The sequence below is a fragment of the Pieris napi genome, chromosome 1, assembly GCF_905475465.1.
Source record: "Pieris napi chromosome 1, ilPieNapi1.2, whole genome shotgun sequence".
NCBI classification, from domain to species: domain Eukaryota; kingdom Metazoa; phylum Arthropoda; class Insecta; order Lepidoptera; family Pieridae; genus Pieris; species Pieris napi.
Genome location: NC_062234.1, coordinates 7192977 through 7215538, shown reverse-complemented (window position 1 = coordinate 7215538; position 22562 = coordinate 7192977). Strand labels below are relative to the sequence as shown.

At 35.4% G+C, this 22562-nt stretch overlaps 1 protein-coding gene across 2 annotated transcripts; it reads right to left on the bottom strand.

Moving 5' to 3' along the window:
* Positions 1–35: 35 nt before the first annotated feature.
* Positions 36–22549, bottom strand: LOC125052707 (transcriptional coactivator yorkie). Of its 2 annotated transcripts, XM_047653736.1 has the most exons (6): positions 21958–22549; positions 5241–5383; positions 1637–1780; positions 1319–1476; positions 728–1006; positions 36–281 (listed from the first exon to the last, which is right to left on the bottom strand). In XM_047653736.1, exons 1-6 carry the CDS (start codon positions 22425–22427, stop codon positions 186–188), a joined length of 1290 nt encoding a protein of 429 aa, XP_047509692.1. In that variant the 5' UTR covers positions 22428–22549; the 3' UTR covers positions 36–185. The 2 variants fall into 2 exon arrangements, with proteins under 2 accessions (XP_047509692.1, XP_047509768.1); XM_047653812.1 differs by lacking the exon at positions 1637–1780.
* Positions 22550–22562: the final 13 nt, after the last annotated feature.

Here is a 22562-nt window from a genome sequence, read left to right as displayed (position 1 = left end):
AAAGAAACTGAATAGCCATATGAATATATAATTTTCAATTTAGAGTTATTTTACTAATTACAATTGGTGTATTACCGATTTGTCACTTTGAGCCGTTCTTATTGTCGATGTTTCATTTTGTGTAAAATTTGATTATAGAAAACACATTGTATTAATTGTACGTTCAGCGTCCAAAGAATATCAATCTAAAGCCATGTCAGAACGTTGTCTGGTTTGTTTGGCGTGGAGTTGATCAGCGACTGCACATCGTCCAGAAGTATGTCATTTGTGAAGTCACCCAACTGAAAGAAATTTGAAAAATTGATATTTACTGCCTAATTTAAATCTATATAAAGGTATGTTTTGAGTAGAACAAATCCGCCATTTCAGTAATTATTTTTTGAAACAGAGAACATCCAACATGCTTTCCAAACCTTTTTCGCTTTCTGAATTAAGATGTAACAATACCGCCTATTGAGATGTGTATGTTATGATAAATTGCCGTAAATATTTATTGCTATGCAGGCTTTCATACAAGTTTTGTAAAGCCCGGTTGTAAATGGTGAATTTATATTTCTTATAAATGTCATTCAATAATTTGTTTGCTCCATTGTGCCTGTGCTCCAGAATAGCAAAAATTATCCTGTCACTGAAATTAGAATCTTTTTACGTTCATAGTAACTAGCATAATCTCACCGCTCACCACCACTACATATAACAGAACCTTTACTCATATTTAAATTATTACCAAATCATCCGTGTCTCCCAATGCCATATCTGTATCGAGGTTCGCGCCGGCCTCGCTGGTACAGTCCATGCGGTCATCCATGCCCAAAAAACCTTCCGGAGTATGGGGCATGGAGTAGGATTGTGAGACGGCCATGCCCAGGCCGCTATCAGCTGACTCCTGGCGTTGATGGTCATTGAGACCTGGCAGGAAGGGGTCCAGAGATAGGTCTGTGCTCGCCGCGGTACTATTTGTCAAGGAAGACACGATGGATGAAGATTGCCGCGCCATTAATTCTTGCTGTAATATTTTACCATAAATTAGTTATCTACACAAGTTTTATGAATTTATTTCTTTGACAATGTACGATGAACAATTAAATATAATGCAAATGCAAATTCATTCGCATTTAATCGATTTACTAGATAGATCTAATTAGGACATTTTGTAATTAAACAACATACAGGCTCGATTTCTGTTTAGTCTAGATAAACTCTCAAGATAATGGAACCCCGGACTCCCGGGAGATAAGAAGTGTATGACACATTAACTGCGATGCGAAAGAATAATGTAGCCAAAAACGTGGATTACAATGATTAATGAGTAAAGTACCTGGAGCCGTATCTCCTGCTGGCGTTGTTTCAGTCGTTCACGCTCGAGCTGTAATGACTGTAGACGCAGTTTCTGTTGGCATGCTTGGACCGATGCGTTTGCCCACCCACCGCCCGCCGCTCCGGCATTCGCAGCCGGCGTACGTTGCAAATGTTGCGCTGTAATAACAGAAAAAGTCTCGATTCGTGTATACGTAATATCATTGTGACTTTTCTTTACTCATAATCGATTTTTATGCTGGTTCGTATTATGATACATATCCTAGACCTTAGACGCTTAAAAATAGAAGACGCGAATCGGCGAATTCGATATACTTACGTATTCTAGGGTCGAACCAAGACGTTGTGCGAGCGGCGTGGTTTATAAAATAAATTTCTCCCTCAGGAGTGGTGGCTTGCTCCCAGCCGTCCGGCAACGGCCCTAGGGGGTCCGTCGTCGCCGAGGTACTTGTACTCTTCGCTGCTGAAATTATCAAATGCCCTGGTTAATATAGAAAAACTTTGAAAAATATTTGAATTTCTCAACAGCGACTAGTTGCAAGCCAGCGGTAAATATAACGTGCGCGTGATTCTCAAGTTTGGAAGGTCATGCCTCTTCCAATAAAATCACGAAAACAACGCCAACGGAATCATAGCAATGCCACTTCCTAGGAAAGTATTAGGTACAGCCGGAGTAGTTTACGTGATCAATTGAAAACATGCCAATACGCTACGCCATCCAAGTTTGCTCGTGCTTTTTGTTGGACGTGTTTTGAACAACATTCAGTTTCGTTCAACTGGCTACTTGTTACACTATACAGCGTGTACACGTTAAACATAGTGTATTACGTAAGAACTTGGAACTTAGTAACGCGCAATAAAAACCGACTAGCCCCAAATGATCCTATGATGGTGAAGGAATTGTCGTTAAATATATAAGTAATATATGTAGTGTCAGTCAAGAACAAGGCCTCAGAGGCTTTATTTGTGGGAAGCATAGTTCTATAACAATTATATCGGTAGTACCCATACAGTGGAAGCTTGTTAATCAATATTTTTCGTTTGTATGATTGATGAAGCGTCATTAGCTTGTCACGTGACATGTTCTTTCAAATAAAACGTGCGTTATTATAGTCTATGAAGCGTTTCGCTTGTCTTCATGGGATAAACTATACAACTATATATTGAGTTCGTCTAAAAAGCACCCCGTAGACTTAATGTGAATCATCGCCAACGGACGCTCTCGTCTCCACCCGTTCATACATTCATCTCCAAGAATATATTTATGTATTTTGTTCGCAACAAAAACCGACCATTCATAAGCGAACGGTATACATAATGCATAATTACGATTTAATTATAATCATCATGACTAAGACAACTTTACTTTGCAAACTGGTAATTACATAAAAATTACTATTAAATGTATTATATAAACGAATTGTACCGAATCTCTATTATGGAAATTTATGAAATGAATAGTTATTTTAATATCACCGCATTTGTAGCTAATTTAACACGCACTACTTATTTAATATTCTAGAGAGGGAAGATGTTTTTCTGTATACCTGGAAAATACAGTTCAAAAGGTCGGATACAGTTCAATAAAAATACAGTTCAATAGGATCGGAAAATAAAAACTATAATTTCTTGATATATTTAACACAAAATCGTGGAACAACTAATTATTGTAAAAAAAAAACACTTTTAAAGACATTTGTGAAATAAGTGTAATATTATAATACTGAGTGTCAGCAAAAAGGCTCAATAATAAAAAGAAGTCCATAATGATATTAACCTTTTTAAAGAAATTTCAAAAAGGTTAGTCGACATCACAGGAGACCGAAGATCTGGCTAGCTTGGACAAAGAATTAGTCTAGCAATTCAAAGGGGGAACGCTGCCAGTATCTTCGGAACCTTGCCTAAAGGGACTCCTTTTAATGATATATTTTAGTTTATGTTAAGTTTAGTTATTTATTTCAATGTATATTATTTTATTATTAGTATATTAAGAAAAATTAACTTTGTGAAATTAAAATGAAAAGTGTGATTCGTGAAATTTTTAGCGTTTTGATTAACTTTATAGCCATAGAAACTTTACTCAATGTATTAATAAATGCTAATCAATTACTATCATTAGCGGTAAATATTAACGAACATTACACTAAGCGAGTTACGTAATTTAGAGGCCATTGTCAATTATGTGTAATTCGCAAATTATTATTCAATAATACAATGACTTGAAATAACGTACACCTAATAACGCAGAATGTAATAAAACTGTTAATATTAAACTCCTTTGTGTAATTAGATAGGCCGCTTACAACTATCAGTCATGAGAATGCTATTTTATATGAAAGGTAATGTTATCGCGACATCAGATTAGAACAAGGAATGCGCTACAAAAACATTATTCGTGTCAGGTACTCTCGATAGGCTGCACGGCTAATATTTGTTGACTCGAGTCTACAATGAGCCAGAGATAAGTTTCCAGGCACTTGCTCTGATTTAACTATAGGGATTCTAAAATACGAAAACGTGCTCTTGTCACGTTTTACCTAAAACTATCGCTACTATTAATAATTAATTTACAAGAGACGTGCCATATATATTAAAATGCTAACGAAGGACTATACAGTCGTTATAAAATATCATGAAATGTATTTAAAGAAAACCTTCACGCGCTGTGTAAAAATAGGTAAACAGTAAACACAACTTCTCAATGGATATGTTTACCATAGAGAATGGATTTTTAATCTTTCTCGTCTAATTCACACAGATACATTCAGTTGTTTCGTTTCCTACAAATGTAGCTTCTATTTGAATGTAAATGATATAAGTTACAACTCTTATTGAAATTAATATTAAGTAGGTGTTACCTACTACCGTGGAAGGTTACGACAAAAAATCTCTCCAAAGATACAAATCTCAAATTCAACCTTAAACAGTTAGAAAAATCACACAAAGTTAAACCGCCAATTAAATATTATAACATACAACGACACCAAGGAAAGGAACACCAGGCAAGAGGCGTAAGGGGAGACGATCTGAAAAGATCAGCTGGCATAAACAGGTACTTCATAGCACAGGACCGATAAAAATGGCCTTTGGAGGAGGCCCAAACAGGATTCCTGTTAATTCATAAATAAATAATATAATATATATTGCTAATATAATCTAAGCTAACCTACTAACAAAAATCAAATTTAGTTACTATACTATAGCAACTACCAACTATTCTAAACCAGGAACTAAAAAGGTTTACTATTATGTATTATTATTACCTACTAACATAACAATGATAGATGTAATTAAGTCATTTACTTATGAACCTTTGTCATAATTTCTGTCCTAATCCAACTATCACCAAAGCTTACTCAATCATAACACGTGTCGATTGGTAATTTGCAATTGATATTGGCAAGTAAGGCGTTTGGCTCACTTAAACGGCGACATGCTAATTTCGGCATAGAACATGCTAAATGCTCAGGATTTGTAGACATCTATAACGCAAGAAGCACAAACATGTCTGACTCGCGCGGATGTGTCGCAAGTCGCTGAAAAGCGGCGCAGGCGCCACGGTTTCGGCGCCGAAACACCAATGTATTTTCTGGGCGCCTTTCAACACTCGTCTCGCATCGACCAACGGAAACAACGCGTTAATTCCCGTCATAAAATCAGTTTTAGAATTTGGGTTATTTACTTGTTTTTATTTTAGTTTCATGATAATTTTAAACACTGTTGCAAAGCCAATTAGATCACGTGAAAATTAAGACTCATAACTTACATAACTGAGGCTGTAGGTTGATAAAAGGTAGTTTAAATAACTATCAGCTGTGTTTTGCAAACTATGAGATCATCCGGTTACACGGTTAGATTGATCTGCCATTATCTGCCTGATTTAGTGACTGACTGACAATTAAGCTATTTAAAGACTTAGGTACCTGGAGTGGCTGTTGGAAGGTTCTGTGGTGAAGGAGTCTGTGTAAGTAAGGCTTCCGCGCTTTGATGCTGCACACCACTGGCCACCGTTTGCGCTGCCAATGTCTTGCGAGGGTCCTCCCATGTGGTCGTCTTTGTTATATGGCTGTAAAAGAAACAGGTTTCATGAAATTCTGCTCAAAATCTAGGTAAAGATCATATGAAAGAAAGGAATATGTATGAAGGGTTGTCTTTTTTTTTTCAAATTTAACATATTCATGAAAACAGATTGATTCAACTCAATAATAGGTAATTGAAGCAAGAAAGAGGTGCAAATTCGCAAACACGGAAGGTTCTTATAACATACAGTTTATTATTAAGATAATATCCGAAATCTGAATACACTTTCATTAAACAGAAGATTAATAACTCGTTACCGAAACATAAATCAATTTTTGAACACTATAAAAAGAAATCGGCAATCAGCACAGCTTTTACTTTTACAAAGCGGTTCGTAGCTCATTAAAAAGTGCCGAAAACTAAATGTATACTATGTCTGTATAATAAAACTGCAAGGTTCGTGCGATACAATGACGTGCCTCAGACACACCTTGCAAGCCGAATCTTCCTACTTAGCGGTCGATGTGACCAATTTGTAGGAAACCGGACGCACGACGTGTGCGCAGGCGACCTAGTGAAGCTGTTAGTTACTACGCCGCTTGCTTATTTTACTTTCCTTGCAATTAAGTCAGTCCGAAGTCAATAATATACGTAATTTTGAGTTCAACAACACAAATATTTGTTTAAATAAAGAACGAACCAGTGAAATTAAGGATGCCCCGTACTAAAGATCGGTAGATAATAAAGTATTAAGATACAGCTTAAATAAACTAGAGAAGTGGTCAAGCGACCGGTTGATAAGAGAAATGGAGGTATAAAAATGAAAGATAAGGAAAAGGCATATTGGAAAGCTGATGGAGCATGACCATAGAGAATCGATTTGCACGGAGCGGTAATGAACTTGGCCCAGCTATCAGCTGTTGCTACCTATGCACCTGCATCACACGAGTATTTTTACAAACCCTTTTTTTCGGATCATTGCCTACCTGCAGATATAAATGATCGTAGGGTCAACTTTTATCCTGCCTTATAATGTTTCTTAGCCTACATCTAAAATGTGTAACTGAATACAATGAATTGCCTTATTATTAGCTGCCATAAATTACACAATAACTCGCAAATTAAAAGAATTCATGTCATAGGTTCAAATAATATTAAAACAATAAACATCAACAGCAGTTATACTTGTATAGTCCTAGCTTAACTCTGAAGTTAGGTAGATGTGGTTGATACGTGGTGTCGCAGGTAACGCGGGTGGTAGGTTTGCGGGATGCGGGGTGCGGGGTAGTGGCGTGTAATTACAGCGCAGCCTGCCGGCGCGACTCGGATTGCATAACATCAACCAAACGTTCTGTGCACCCGCGCATGTTTGTACACAATTACATTATTCATCAACACCCTGTAATTGTGGGCTGAACAATTGACAAAAAATTATATTTGCGATTCAATCATAAAGTGAAGGGCGAGCAAAGGTTGTTTCGATTTCGAAAATAATGAATTACATGGAAAGCTTCATGCCCGAATTCTGAAATTACATTAAGGATTGGAAGTATAATTATTGATTTCAATCAAATATAGTAACTACTTTCGCTAGCTTTATTGATTTTTTGAACGAGTATAATGTACACTACATGCCGTATTACTGAGAGATACCGTGAGAGATGGCGGCGGTAATAAACTTACTGTTATAGTTTTTGACTAACTCTTTCAGTTACAATAATGATACTCTGGAACCTACTTTTGGAGTCATTGCTGCAAGAATTTGAAAAAAGGGGGTGCTATTGTCAAGCCTTTGCAGACAACTTGATCATGGTGTTTGTCGGAGAATCGGCACTTGAAATAGAGCGACATGCAAATGCTTCGGCTGGGGTACTAAAACTAGAAAAAACTAAAGCTAATATGGGTGGAGTATCCGTCAACCTATCTGATAAAATAAAAATACTTGGTTTGATTCTCAATCGTATCTTGACCTTTAATAAAATTATAAATAAAAATATCTCCAATATATGCAGAAAAGCAAAAAATATTTGCAAAAAAATAGCCAGGGCGGCCAAAAATGGCTGGTGTTTACAGCGTTATGTACATGTTACTTATACGACAGTCAACAAGCCCATAATCCTATATGCGACAGCAGTTTGGGCTCCAGCCACTAAAAAACTAGGAATTAGGCAGCAATTAAATTCAGTGCAACGAGGCTTCGCGTGAAAGCTCTGTAGAGGTTACCGAACCGTATCACTGAATGCCAACTTGATCCTCGCCGGACTACTGCCCCTAGATCTTACAATCCAAGAGGCAGCTGTGTTATACGAACCAAAGAGAGGGTTATTTCAGTCTGTATTGGAAGGCGACCTGGAGCAAAGAGTATCGTTGATACGTATTACGCATGCCTCCAAAGAACCTGATACAATGTATCAAATTGCACCACCAGTAAAGCTATATATAATTGGTGGGAAGGAAACACTGGCCAGTGTTTCAGTTATTTCTTCCAAATGTTTCGGCCTATTCAATTTTGAAACAAATAAAACCAACGGGATTAACACAGATGTTGCCAGGTCACGGTGGATTCTTGTCGTATCTTCACAGGTTCAGAGTTAGACAAAGTGCTGGCTGTCCTTGTAACAATACAGCTGATGAGACGGTACTAAATGTCCTGACTGGCTGTTTAATGTATGGAACGCTACGACAGGTATAACATTGACCAAGTGTGAATGAAAGCAGAGACGAACTTAAAAGAAATAATGTTAAGAGATCTTTCTAAAATTGGCTGTATGTATTATAGAAAAAGTTGTTAAAAGAATCAAGTAGTGCTTAATCATCCTAGTTACCAATGTTATTTACTTCAGAATAAAGACGACAATATAGTCGGGGAATTAGCTAGAAAATATTTAAAAAAAAAGAAATGATACAGTACATTCAATAACTATTTGAAGTTAATGAGTGACTTCCACGTGAATAACGCTGAGTATATATTTAAAAAAATAATATATGCATAGTGAACAATCACTAGATGACAAGAGCATTGAGAAACAAAATATCTTTCTCTTGCGAAGGCCTTCTACTCTTACACAATATAATGTTGCAGTTTCTCGATACCTCAATACGGGTTTGTACAAACATGTTTGGCAAAAGATTAAACAGCCTTCTATTCTATCCATAAGAAATGTTGCGGATAACCCTTAAATAATGTATGCCTTATTAGAATGTATATATATATATATATATATATGTATATATATATATATATATATATAAAATATGGTAACAGGAAAGATAAATCTGATACCACAATAAAATATTTGCATCACTTGCTAATTTCTTTATCATGAAAAAGTTAGTTTTCTGGGTAAACAAATTCCAATATGTTTAGTAGTAATAAACTCAAACGTAGACAAACTGTTGGTCTATGTTTGGACCCGTCCTTGCCTATAACATTTGACTCTTTATAAATAAATAATTCTGTACCTATAAACGTATAGCTTTTTTAACATAATGCACAATGCGAATACAATATTCGGTAGTGGGATGATCCATTAAAAAACGCGTTAATCGTTAACTATTATTTACCTAATGCGAATTTGGCCAATAAGTATCTATCAATAAATAGGTAGGTAGTAGAAAAAAATACAATTTTTAAATACATTATTTACTCTATTTTGGAAGTGTAATATTTTTATTATGTTATATACATTTTATATTTACCGTATTTGTCATATATTGTAGAATAGATAGATTGTACTTATACCATAGAATGAATGAATTATATGCTGTACTTTAATAAATAAATGAATTTATTTTTTTCTTTGACTAAAAAAAATTAATTATATTGTCGAATATACAGTAAACACCTATTTTACGAACACTTCAATGACGATCAGAAACGGATACACGTCAATTCGGACGCACATCCTCGATCATGGGATTTTCCTGCTTTTACACTTGAACTGAAACAGATGATATATTGTAATCTGGCCGGAAGCAGCTCTGCAATGATTACGTAATTGAATAAGGCGCGTGCTACAAAAGAAATACTAAGGTCTAAGTATAATTAAAAAATGAGAAATTTATTGTAACAGGTCATTAAGCCCGAATTGAGATTTTACTTATTATATATAGTAGATAACTATTATTTTTTTTGCATTATTTAGGGTTTCGTTGAAATAAACTTACTATCAAGTGACTAATTAGCGGGAAAATAATTTCTTTTTAATTGCTAAGACAGCTTGAGTCTCTCACAACTTGAGTTCTACGGATCATAGGTTTTCACTGAGAACAACATGGCGGAGACGGCGTTCTAAATTTGAATCTCGGACGAGTCGGCGTTCGCGTATACGTAAATAAACGCACACATATGTAATCAGTAACCCTATATAAATAATTAAACGTACAAATCATTGTATGTCGAGCACCTCGTCATTACGTTTGTAAAGTGAAAAGTGATACTCATAACATTAGAAGAACAACGGTATTTAGAAATTGAAAATCGGCAACAAAAACTACTGGTGTGTATATTATTGTCTACCCACACATTTGCACGGTTGCGACTACACAAACTAAATTAGACGAAAACGTCGAAATGACGCATCGACTTCCGGCCGATGATTTTATTATGGGATCTACTGTTTCAAGTAACTGACGTTAGTTTTTATATAACTGTATCTGTAGCGCTGAAAGTGCTTATTGTTACGCAACTATTAAAGTTAATTAATTTAGCTAAAACTGTTGTAGCAGGTAAATTTACTACACATATGATCTTATTATAAGCATAACAGACTCAGACACTGAGTAGTGTAATAATATTAGTAGGACAAGCAGAAGGCGGTCGGGACGCGAGCAAACTAGTCGGCCTTGCGGCTAGGTGGTCCACCGTTCGCCGCTAGAGGTTAACAACATGTTTCATCTAACTTTAGAAAGTACCCAGATAACGCGCTAACCTCTTATCGTGACTAAATTATGCTCTTTCAATCTTAATTAACACATGACAACTAGTGTGGGCTGTACATCGCACTTCTCTTAATTAAGTACTTTAAAAACATAGAATTAATTGTCTTTAAAAATAGTCGCTGAGCAAATTGATTACTTTTGAATTTTTTATAAAACTATCGACAATACGCAAGTTGTTGATCATTCGCAGTTCTACCGGAAACCAATATATTTATTTCCCTGTCCAAGTTAGCCTTGCTCATATCGTCATTAAATATCAAAGGTGCTATAAGGTGGGGCAAAGATGACAATCGTGCTTCAATCGTGACCTGCCAACTTCAAAGATTGAGTCAAACTATTTACTGCATCCGGGTCGTCATATACAAGCTAAATTAAAAACCAATTCCCCAAAGATTTTGTCTTTATTAAAAGATCCAAACCGGTTTAAAGGTCGCTTAGTGTCGTTGGTGAATAATAAAATTACTAACAGAATATCATAAACATTGACCAGAGGTTCTGTTATTCTGTATCATATCTTTAGCCATGTTTATTTAATATTTATAGATACTTAAATACAGGTTGTAAAAAAATAACAGCGCGCGATCGACGCCTTTTATTACTTTTTCTTTCATAAGTTCATTGTATTGATAGATAAGAATTTGGGATTTAAAAAAGGATATCAAAGAAGAGTCCCTCAATTAGATCTCTAGTCATCTTTTAAATTTTCACAAAATTATTGAGCTTTAAAGTCCTGTGACCGAACTTTTGGAGGCAAAAACGTGCATAAGACTTCACAAGAAGTCTTCACTTCATAAGAAGTCACGAAAAAATGTATCATCTACATTCTCTAAACAGCGGTTAAATATATCAAATTTATTAATCAAACTACCTCATGTTATGTGTATATAAATATCATAGCGGCCCTTTGCTTTGTTACATGTAAATAACCAATTTCCTCTTATTTTTATAAAGTTCCTTACGTCACATGACCGTTATACCAGTTGCAATAAACCTACACCCACAGCGTCGATTCCAAAATAGTGCAAAATCGTGCATTAATACACATAAGTCGACGAGTATTATACAGTTATTGCATCTGACTCATAGGGAATCGTGGAGAGCTGTACCCTATAATTAGACATTAATCAGAAAAAGGCAGAACACGAAGCATGTGTCCGGCGCCAACGGAAGCCGGTCTGGCACGAATAATTCATTGTGCATTACGCGATACTCATTCATATGGCTTCTAGGCAGGTTGATAGGACGCCCATTCACTGAGGAGCAAGTGCACAGGAAGTTCTAATGGCCGGCGACCACTTGCTATTGCACCGGATTTACAATTGACCAGGAACTAGACAGTTATCATATGCAAGAGTAAATATCACGATAACACATTCGCTAGCAGAATTGGTTTATAATCGGTTGCCGACTTTTTAGTACATAAATGTTTTATTAATATAACTTTGGTTAATACAGACGTCAATAAGCTTTCATTTTCCTGCACAGATGCGGATAATCTGTATGACATTTGATTTTGAACAATATTGAAAACATTTTAACAGGAAAAAGTTTCGCGTTGTCATGTCCATAATTATTTGGTCAGTTACATCAGAGTCATATTGACGAGTAGATAAGGAGATAATGATACAATTCAATTAATTAAATTAAATATTGTTATTGTAAAACCTATACTTATATCTAAATAAACAAAATTGTATATAATTAATTTGTTTTATTGAAAGCAGAAAAGTTGTCAACAACTTGTTACAATGACAACGGTATTCTAATTTAAGTATTCCATGTGCGTTTTATTCTGATACCAGGACCATAGGTACTAAGAAGCAACTGGTTTTAGAGCCATTCAAGTAGGTATATCGCTATGCATGCAGCGAGGCTACTGTCCTATAGCGGCCGCGGACTTTAGACCCGAGTGTTTGTATGCATGTCCCGTTCTCTCCTATGCTATGCCTGATAGTTTTGTCCCGTTCTGCCATCCTCCCGCACCATCATTTACCTCGGCGCATATTCGTTTCGATGTCGGTGGACTTTTTGCGTCACAGCCTGCCTCAACTCTTGAGATGTAGCCTTCTAATCTTAATGGAAGATTATCGAACATCGCCGTTGATATTTTTATATAAATGCTTTAATATGTTTTACTATAGATAGTAGAAGGTGTTCAAATGCACTTTTTTAATTCACATTCATATATCATGCTACCTGCCATGAACTTAACCCTGGCAGCAATAAAACTGTAGGCTTTGATATGAAGCAAGAATGAAAAGTAGGCGCGACGCAATCTTTATACCAACCAAGTCAAAGCTATCGCATTTAAAAGTCATTCAATTTAAATATCATGTAAATTGCAAACCGTATGCAACAATGTGCTTTAAATGTATTTGTAATAGTTGAAGCCTACTTTTAAATGTCAATTCGTGCTAATTTTTTATAAGTGATACCTACACATAGAATTTGTAAATACAATTTTAGATTAACCATAGATTATGTTACATTGTACTTATGTACATAAAATTAATCGATTGTTTCACAACCCTTTGTTTTATTTAGTCAAAAAAACGCACAAATTAAAATCGTCTCATTAATTACCTAAGATAATGTTATCTGTAATTTATTTTATCTTGCGTGAACTTCATGTCGCGAATGATAAATTAAAAATCCCATAAATTATAGAAACAGTATCTAAAAAAAATACAAGTGAGAAAAAAAAACATCAAAAGGTTTGACAGAATACTGATTCCCAGAAAGAAGCGGTGGGCCTGAGAAATGTTCTCCAGTATTAGGGTTCGAGAGAAATACGTAAAAAATATTGCCACTACAAAAAATTCAGATGAATAATATAGCCGCTTAAACTTTTGATATAAGAAGCAATTCCAGTGAGAGAGAGATGTTTTTTTATCAAAGCTACTTCGAGTTACCCTAAAATTAAATCACACATATAAATACATACAAAAATAGAACATAAGAAGTTACAGACCGTAGAGGTAACAAAAAAAACACAAAGAAAGTAAGAAACGAAAGAATAATAAATGCGGGGCGCGGGAGCGGTGGTCAGTTCTGAGAAGCTGTATCGGGCATCGGAGGCTGCGGCAACATCACACACCGAGATCTCGTTAACTCATGGCATGAGGTGAAAAACGAACACACGGCGGATACACTTTGAAAGCACTCAATTAAATTTTATACAGCAACGCCCACATATTATATTTTTGTTACATTTTTCCTACTTTATTTATTTCAAACATTAAACTAGTCTCCGTAAATTACATATAGTTTTCATTCACCAAATGATGTTCGGCGACGTGCTTATAAACGCAAAATTATTCATTATATTTGAATTTTTTTTTTTTTTGGAGATTATGGCCTGGTATCTAGACCTTTAGGCCAATTATATTTGAATATAAGTTACAAATTCACAGATAAGTAATTGGTACTAAATTTGTGTCTGTTTTTGAATGTTTAAACTTTAAAGCATGTATCTATGGAACAATCGCATGCAGCGTAGTTTTCAATGGAAGACCGAAGGAGGCGCGGGGGCGGCGGGAGCGGCGCTCACGCGCCAAAATTAGACGTAAACAAGACGAGAAACGAGGCGCCGCCGTCGGCAACGACAGGGCGTAATCTGTTCTTACTTCTAACCGCCTAAATATCAATTGGGATCGTAATATGTATAGGAGGCCAGGACTCATAAAGTAATGTAGTGCACTTGACACAGGTATGTGTTATTTAGACATAACATTTATTACAAACGAAAACACACACACATAGACACACAAAATAACAATACTTAAAAAGAAAAAGAAAAAAATAACACCTCAAAAACAATAAAAATTAACAAATTCCCTTTTGCGATTCGGTTCGCTTCCAGTGTGCAATGTGTGTGTACTGTGGTTGTAATTGGCCCTGGCTCAGCATTATGCTGAGGAGCAAAAAGTTCCACAGCGCTGGTCATTCTGCCAGAGACCACAGCAGCTAGTTTGCTTTATTTAAAATAATATACATTGAAATAAATAACTAAACTTAACATAAACTAAAATATATTATTAAAAGGAGACCCTTTAGGCAAGGTTCCGAAGATACTGGCAGCGTTCCCCCCTTTGAATCGCTAGATTAATTCTTTGTCCGAGGTAGCTGCCAGATCTTCGGTCTCCTGTGATGTCGACTAACCTTTTTGAAATTTCTTTAAAAAGCCTTAAAGCCCTAGGACCCCACGGACCAAGGGTCTTGACACCGAATGGGTCAAAATCATATTCTGAGCCTAGACCAAGACAATATTTTTATGTATTATTTAAATACATACTGATGTTATAAAGATCCTAAAGGGGCTATTATAATCTTGCCCCGTACGCTACAGCGGTTATTGAAAATAATTGTAAATTTTCGCGGTAGATTATTAATATCCAGCTATTCAACTTCATACAAATAATTGAATTATTTTTTGATACGGTAATTTTTCTGTTAAACGCCTCCTTGCGTGGGGTTAATTTAAATATTACTTGACTGCGTCCTAAAAATACTAAAATTAAATATATAACACTCTTTTCCTTTCCATAAACATTATAATAACTGGAAACGATGAAGAAGTCAATGTTAATTGTTCTGTATCGTTTGTAAACTTCAGCCGGATGTCACCCTTCGTGCATCATGCTAAGACAATCATCTTCAATTATGAAATGATTGTATTATTCAAATTCAGAAATTATCCTTTCGTTTTGTGCTAACATTTGGCAAAATCGGTATTGGCAATAGGAGAAAATAATATATCTTTGTCTTGTCTCAAGTGAAAAACAAGTAACTAATCAGCATTCTACAAAGGCATGTATGGCAATGCCTGTTTCCAACAACCCATACGTTGAGATGTGGTTTTGAATGAGTAATAGTCAATAGAGTACCTTCCGTTCACAATCACTTACTTGAACTGGAAAACATTGAGTGCAATCATGACTTATTAGGATTTCCTATGTCTTAGTGATGGCGAACCGGAATTTATTTATTATACTGTAACAAAAAACAACCGACATCATTTTACTCTCACGATTCTAGAATAATTTAAATAAAAATCTTTTGGTTTGAAGCTTAGTGTTAGGTGGTACTTGAGTAATATGAAAACAAAAAGCGGAAAAGTAATCAATAAAATTAAAGTTGTAAGGATACGATACCAAAGACATGTCAGTATAGTGTACCTACCTGAGAAACCACACCATCAAGAACCTAAAACCCAATGTGTGTTGAACTACGGGAATCACACTTCGCGCTAAGTGTCGACTCTGAATATGTTTTTAATATCCAAGTAAGGAAAGGCGAAACAGTTTAAACAATAATTCATTGTTTTAACAAGTCTGCAAGTTTCTGATTACGCTGAGATGAAGACTTATTTTTATGAACAAGGGAAAGAGTATTTTTCATAACACTATACCATACAAGTATTATAATTAGTGATGTCATCATCATGAAATACAAATTGTATTCATTGTTTAACTGGCTCGGTCGCCCGGCATGACGTGGGCCCTAAGGCGCCTGTCGATGTACACACTTGACCCCTTTTGATCCTACAATTAGGCCTGGAGATACTCTCAAAGTACATACTATTTAATAACAACCGATCTCAATAACTTAACTTGGCCTGTGAAGGAAAATTCTTAAAACCACATGAGCGAAATATTTAAAACGTTTTTTGAAATATTTTCCTTCATTTAGTCTTTACATATAAATATATATATTTATATGTAAGACATATATAAATAAGTTTCTAAATAAAACATTAAAAATAATGTTTATAAAATAAATAAATATAAAAATTAAGTCCGTAAGTATGTAGCTTGGCTTCGTATTATTTATAGAAAGCATATTTTGCTGCGTTTTTGTAAAAACAAATCCACGACTCGTAGCAATAACCACTGGCATTTAGGATATAGAAACCCGGGCGCATTCTCGGATCAGTTTCTTCTAAGCAAAGTATACTTTATCAACACAGTGTGTGGTCCGAGTTCTTATGTCAGTATCACAAAGTCAGCATTGTTATATTATACGTATTAATACCGATGACACAAGATGAAAACCATTTGTGTCCACAGATCACAGACTAAAGTGACGTATTAAGAACAAACACCTATCCTTGAGCAGCCGCTGACTGCTGTTTAAATAGTTATTGGAGGTAGAAGGAAGGTAAATGCACTTAATGCAACTATTTTAACTTTAGAATAATTTTACCGGGGAATAGCGCGTTTTATACCAAACATAAGTATTCTAATTGACATGTCAAAGATTATTTTCTGCTTTTTATTATGAATCGAGATGAAATATTTAATCTGTCTAGTATTAAACATACTATTAATTTTTATTAAGGATCTATGTCGCTCTACAACTGTCGGTCCCTATGCCCACGCCGGCTCATCTCAACACATTTTTTTAATAAATCTGCTGTCTCTGCGTATCTTGGGCTTCGGCCATTAAGAACAATGAAAAAAACTACCAAAATTGTCCAATTATTACCAAGAACAAGACCTGGCTGTATGGACAAAAGTCCTTTGCCTTTCCATTAGGGATAAATTAATATCATCATCAAAAAGTATCTTGGGCTCCGAAACGAGATACCTCCAGCGCTCCCTGTGCCGTTTCCTGCCAATTGCGGGCTTATCTCCTCATGAGAGGATAGAAGCTCATCTTCTCGTAATCGAATAATATTCAGATGGGATTTTTTTTTTTAAATGATTAAATGTTTTAATTTTTGGCATATTCTCAGCTTGTGTTTTTTTAATAACAGCCGTCCTATCATTAATAATACACTTTAAGACCCACTATAACAAGAGATTTCCTGCATAGTATATATAGTTTCTGATCGATTCCGATAAAGACAATGTCTCGAGCCAACATCCAGTAATCAGAGCGTGGAAACTGAGTACCTATGTTCTTTTTCATCAACATGTTGCGTACAAAAACCTAGTGTAAAGCAGAGTTATAAGGTGCATAATAGCCTTTCACACGTTGGTATAACACTTACTGCTCTTAATGTAAAAGGAAATAGTGTCACAATATTTTATTTAGTGGCTACGTAAGCAAAATCGAGTGTTGAAACATTTATGGTGTGGTGCTTAAATAATAGTTTCATTTAGTTAAAACGTATAATAATTAGATTGTTGCTTTGTTATACAATACTATACTTAGCCTAGCCATAAATACTGTTACAATTAAAAATAAACAATATATGTACCTATTACATTTAAATTTGGAATTTCTCATTTATGGTCAGTTTTAGAGAGTACGGCTTCCTCTAAACGCCATGATAATTTGGAGTCCCAAAACAATCCGTACGATTGACAGTGAAAAATTTTCCCATTGAAAGAGTGCGTGCTTCTATTGATATCTGGCCTCAACGTTTCAAGGGCTGTATTGCAGCCATTTGGGATCACTTCGAATAAGCTTTTTATATTTATCTATTAAACTAACACTGTAAAAGTAATATAAATGTAATTTGCAATAGAAACCATTTTTTTTCATCGATCATTGTGCTCAAATCGATCATTTAATCGATTTGAGCACAATAACTTTTTCTTTGTTTCGTAAATAAAGCTTTGATTATTGTTTAATATTATGTGGTTACGTTATGTAGAAAGAAATATTGTTATATTTGGTGTCAGTTCTTGCTAATCATGCGCTTAGCCCGAAAACGGCTTTAAACTCCAATCCACACACACACACACACAGTACACAAGAAGTTTGACGAAAACAAAGCCTAAGAAAAGTTTATGCGCACTCTTCCTCAGTGTTTGTGCGATTTGAGAAAAACCTACTCACGTACGGTACAACTAATTAAAATTAATTGTTGATAAACAAACCTAATTAAATGAGGTTATAAGCGTCGTTTAACCGCATTTACGTAATACAGTTCTATAGAAATGCCTTTGTCCTGACAACGAATCTTCTGGGTAATGTTCCGTTAGATTTTACCTGTCGTCTCTTGCGACTTGACTACTTCTGAGAAGATGTATTTCAAATGTTATCGCTTTGAATACACAGCCGACTGCGATAAGACTGGTTTAGTAAACTTCTAAGATATGTGAAACAATTGCGAACTGCCCTTGTAAAAAAACTCGTATTCATAACGATGAATAGACAATAGATTCATCTCAATAAAAAAATATAAGAAGTATAAAATTGAATAACACCTTGATGAAAACGGAAGTTGGTAGTGTTAATCAAATTATTTGATAGTCCGATCCATATAAATAAATTATTATATTTATACGTTTCGATATAAAATCAAAATAATTTTAGAAATAATATAAACATGAATAAGTTTTATTAAAAGGTGAATGAACCCACGTGCATTTCGAATGAAGATACATTATTATTTGTATTCAATGTGACAAGTTCGGCTGATTAAAGATTCAAGAAACGAAACTTAAAAGGAAATATTTTCAGATGCGTGTACCAAATATTACCACTGTCTTATAACCTACCTATAGTCTTTTCCTCATACAATTGTTCATTGAATAATATTTAGAAAACATGACTAAGACAGGTTAACAGGTGCGAAATGCGAATTTATACTTTACCGATATAAAATTTAAAAAAAAAAAATATTTTTTATTTTTAAAGGCATTGGGAGATTATTTAGACCAAAAGTTTTGACAACAATTATAAATAACTAACTGTTCTTATTTTAATTGCATTTGCATGCCTTTTATATGGCTGATTGTGCTGATTTTTTATAATTAATCAATCTGAATGTACCACTTTCTTCGCAAAAAATACGTTTTATTTATTAATAAATTTTGACCATTAAAGAAATAAGGGCGAAGGTAAACTGTAACCAATAAGGTGTTACACTAGCTACCGACCGATAGCGCCGTCTTGGGCGATCGCCAAGGTAATTTGCATCGCTACCCATTTCGGAACATCGCCAAGTCTAGCCGAACAAAACCACAGAGAATTACCCTCCATTCCAATAATAATTAAAGCAAACATTTTGCTAGCAAGACGTTCGCTGGACGTTATGGAGATTATAAAACATCGGTCCGGCTAGCAATTAAGAAACGATGCGCGCGTCTATTTACCGACACGGAAGAGACGCACCAGTTGCAATGCTCCGCTGTGCTGTGTGTAGACATTTGGCAAGCAGAACCAAGCGTTTAAATTGATGTTTTGGATATTGAAATAACATAATTTTGCAAGAAAATTTATGAACGACAGGTTTGCTTGCCTACGTGTTTGCTAACGACTAGTCTTTCTAAACCAGAAACTGCTAGATCTCGTTTGAATCTGTTACTTTCTGTTTAATATTTTCTTGCAGTTGAAAGTCTTGTCTCTAAAGTATGAAAACATGCTTTCTTGTTTAATAGGTGATATAAATATTTTTCTCATTTAATGTCATTCACAAAACATAATACATTTGCGCCAATTACTAGTAATTTTTAAGAGTCAATAAGCTAAGAATACTACTTTAACAATATTAAATAGAATAATATTAGGTTTGATGAATATTATGTCGGTTAAATTTATTTATGATGTGAGTGAAGCTTTGATGTCGTATTGGCTGTCTTCCACGAGTAGACGAACGGCTTGGTGTTGAGATCCGACACGGTAACTAACTTTGTTAGCAAATAAACAAACAATATAATATAACTACAGCACCTAAAACCAGATCAATTTGCAGTCGAATTACATAATTCCAACGACAGTCAACCCAAACCTTACCAAGCCGTACTTTTAAGAATTGGTACGATTTCTTAAAGGACCCTAAGTCGAATTGGTTCGGAAATACGTCAGGGTAGCTGGTTCCAGATAGGTATGGCCTCGATGTCTGACGACTGACGATGAAACTCATCTGCCGGTATTAATCCGAACACTCTCCATGGTAAATGCGATAGAAAATGCATAGTATATAATTATTTATTTTCCAAAATTAAGTATTTCAGACATTAATAATTATTTAAAAAATGACCATGTAGAGCTAACATTTCAATTCTTGTATAGGAGCTCATTACGATAAAGTTAACACTAACTAACGCTCATTAATTAAACGTAACTACCCCTTAATGTTTATTTCCAAAAATGTACCAAAACTATTAAATTATATTATAATCAAAGAGTCCCTAATGTTCTGTATGTAAGGAACGCAAACAAGTTGAACAATAATGGCAATGGCGCCAGCCCACGGTCGTTACAGCATATTATCATCGTTACGATTTCAGCTGAACAAGATGGAACCAATTTGTATTTCATACAGAATTATGTAACGTAATATCATATTATAAATTATTAATTTAACAATGCTGTAACTAAAATCAGTCAAAATGATTAAAAAAAGACAAAAACAAAAAAAATTGGTTAGAGAAATAGCCAACAATCTACATTCAACTTTGTTCTGTTAATTTTATGAGTCACTTTACAAGGTGTATTATACTCATTGTTAAGCATCGACGAAAGGTATACGATCATGATAAGATAACAAATGACGACTATGTTTTCAACATGAAGCAGTAGATAAGGATTGATAAGGAATAACCGTGCTCTTTCTAAAATTTTCAATTATAATTTAGTTGGCGCCTCCACATTATCACCTTTTAAATAACGTCACAAGTCCGTTATTGTAAACCATTGACCGCATTGATACGCTGAACGTAATAATGTGGGATTTCAATAATTCCAAAATCGTTAAACAGGATAAGCGTAGTGCCTACTATATTTAGTTAAATATCCTTAATATACGCAAAATTACTTTCTTCAATTGATCAATATAAAATTTAAAAACTTTCAAGCACTGTTATCTAACGAACTAAATTTATCAAATTGAACCCGGATAACAGAGTGAACGTGTTGATTTTCATTATAAGAGAGATCGTTTACGTTTTGTAATTAATTACATAAAAAGAATATGTTGCTAATTTTGGTTGATAAAAGAATGTGTTGGGTCGTAGGTAAAATATGTCGCTTTATTGTCTATGATACTTTCAGAAACTATTCTTTTTACACGTATGAAGTATATAAAAAAAATTAAGCCCGCTCAAGCCAGTCAGGGACTCGCTCGAGGAATTCTATGCGCTTTGTGTTTTGACTAATAGGGACTCCTTACCACTAGATACGAAAAACAAATTACACAAGGATAAGACTCCAAGCCTATACTTTTAAGAAATAGTACGGGGATATATGAATTGAAGATCGACTAACAATTACGATCTCCCAAACTTTACCACACCATACAGATATTGCGTGTTTGACCACACGCTTAATCATCTTTGAATGGCAGGATAAAATTATAAATTCCTGGTTTTTAATCTATTACGGCGTCGCAACTGAAACACAATATTATTGTCATTTGTAAGGATTCACTGCCGTGGATGAGTGAAATGATTTACCCTTGTTTAAGTTCAAAGTTTGTCATGATTGTAGGTCAGATCTACAATACTACTAGCAATTGATACAAAAGAGTTGATGTTATAGTAGAATCAAAATATAAGTGTTCCAAATACATTTACATAAAACCGAAGACCATAGATAGTAGTTCAGTTATATACCTTTGGTACTATTATTGTTCTATATCTAGGAAGCAGTATCAAAATATGAGAAATATAATATACATACATCCAATGGCGCTACAGCCCAAATGGGTCTTGGCCTCACCTGTTTCGAAAAATAGAACATAGGTACTAAAAATAATGTACTTCACAAATTCAAAAGACTTACTTAAGATAATATATTTGCCCCTCCGGCGTTCTCGCTTGTTCCCATCCTGCTGGAAGCGGGCCTAGTTCATCTGGTAAGTGAGATCCAACATCATATGATCTTTGCTTGGTGTGTTGATGGTGTAGAGGCGGCTGCTGGTTTTGCTGTCCGGCTGCATAGGTCTGCTGCAAGCTGGCAGGTGAGGAGTGCGCACGAGAGTGAGAGACCGGTGCAGATCCCGTCGCAGACGACGACCCGAACGCGGAGTCAGCCGAGTTTTCTCGCGAGTGAGACACAGATGGCGACTTAGAACCGGTCGACGGCGGGTTAAAGAACGACTTTGGAAGCTGTCGCATACGCAGAGGCACCTGTAGCGGTCGTTTCGAGTCCGGCTTGAGCACAGTGTCGAACAACGATTGTAAAACCGAGTCAGAATCCTGATCCACGCGGAGGACCAGGTTCGATTTCTGTTCGTCCGAATTAAGGGCCATTGTGTCGTCGGAACGAAAAATTATCGAAACCGACCTGGCCCACCGCTGTGACACAACACTCGCACGTTACGGGCCGGCGCGGCGCCACCCGACGTTCTTGTAGTATAGCGCTCGGTGCGCGACTGGCCAATGACG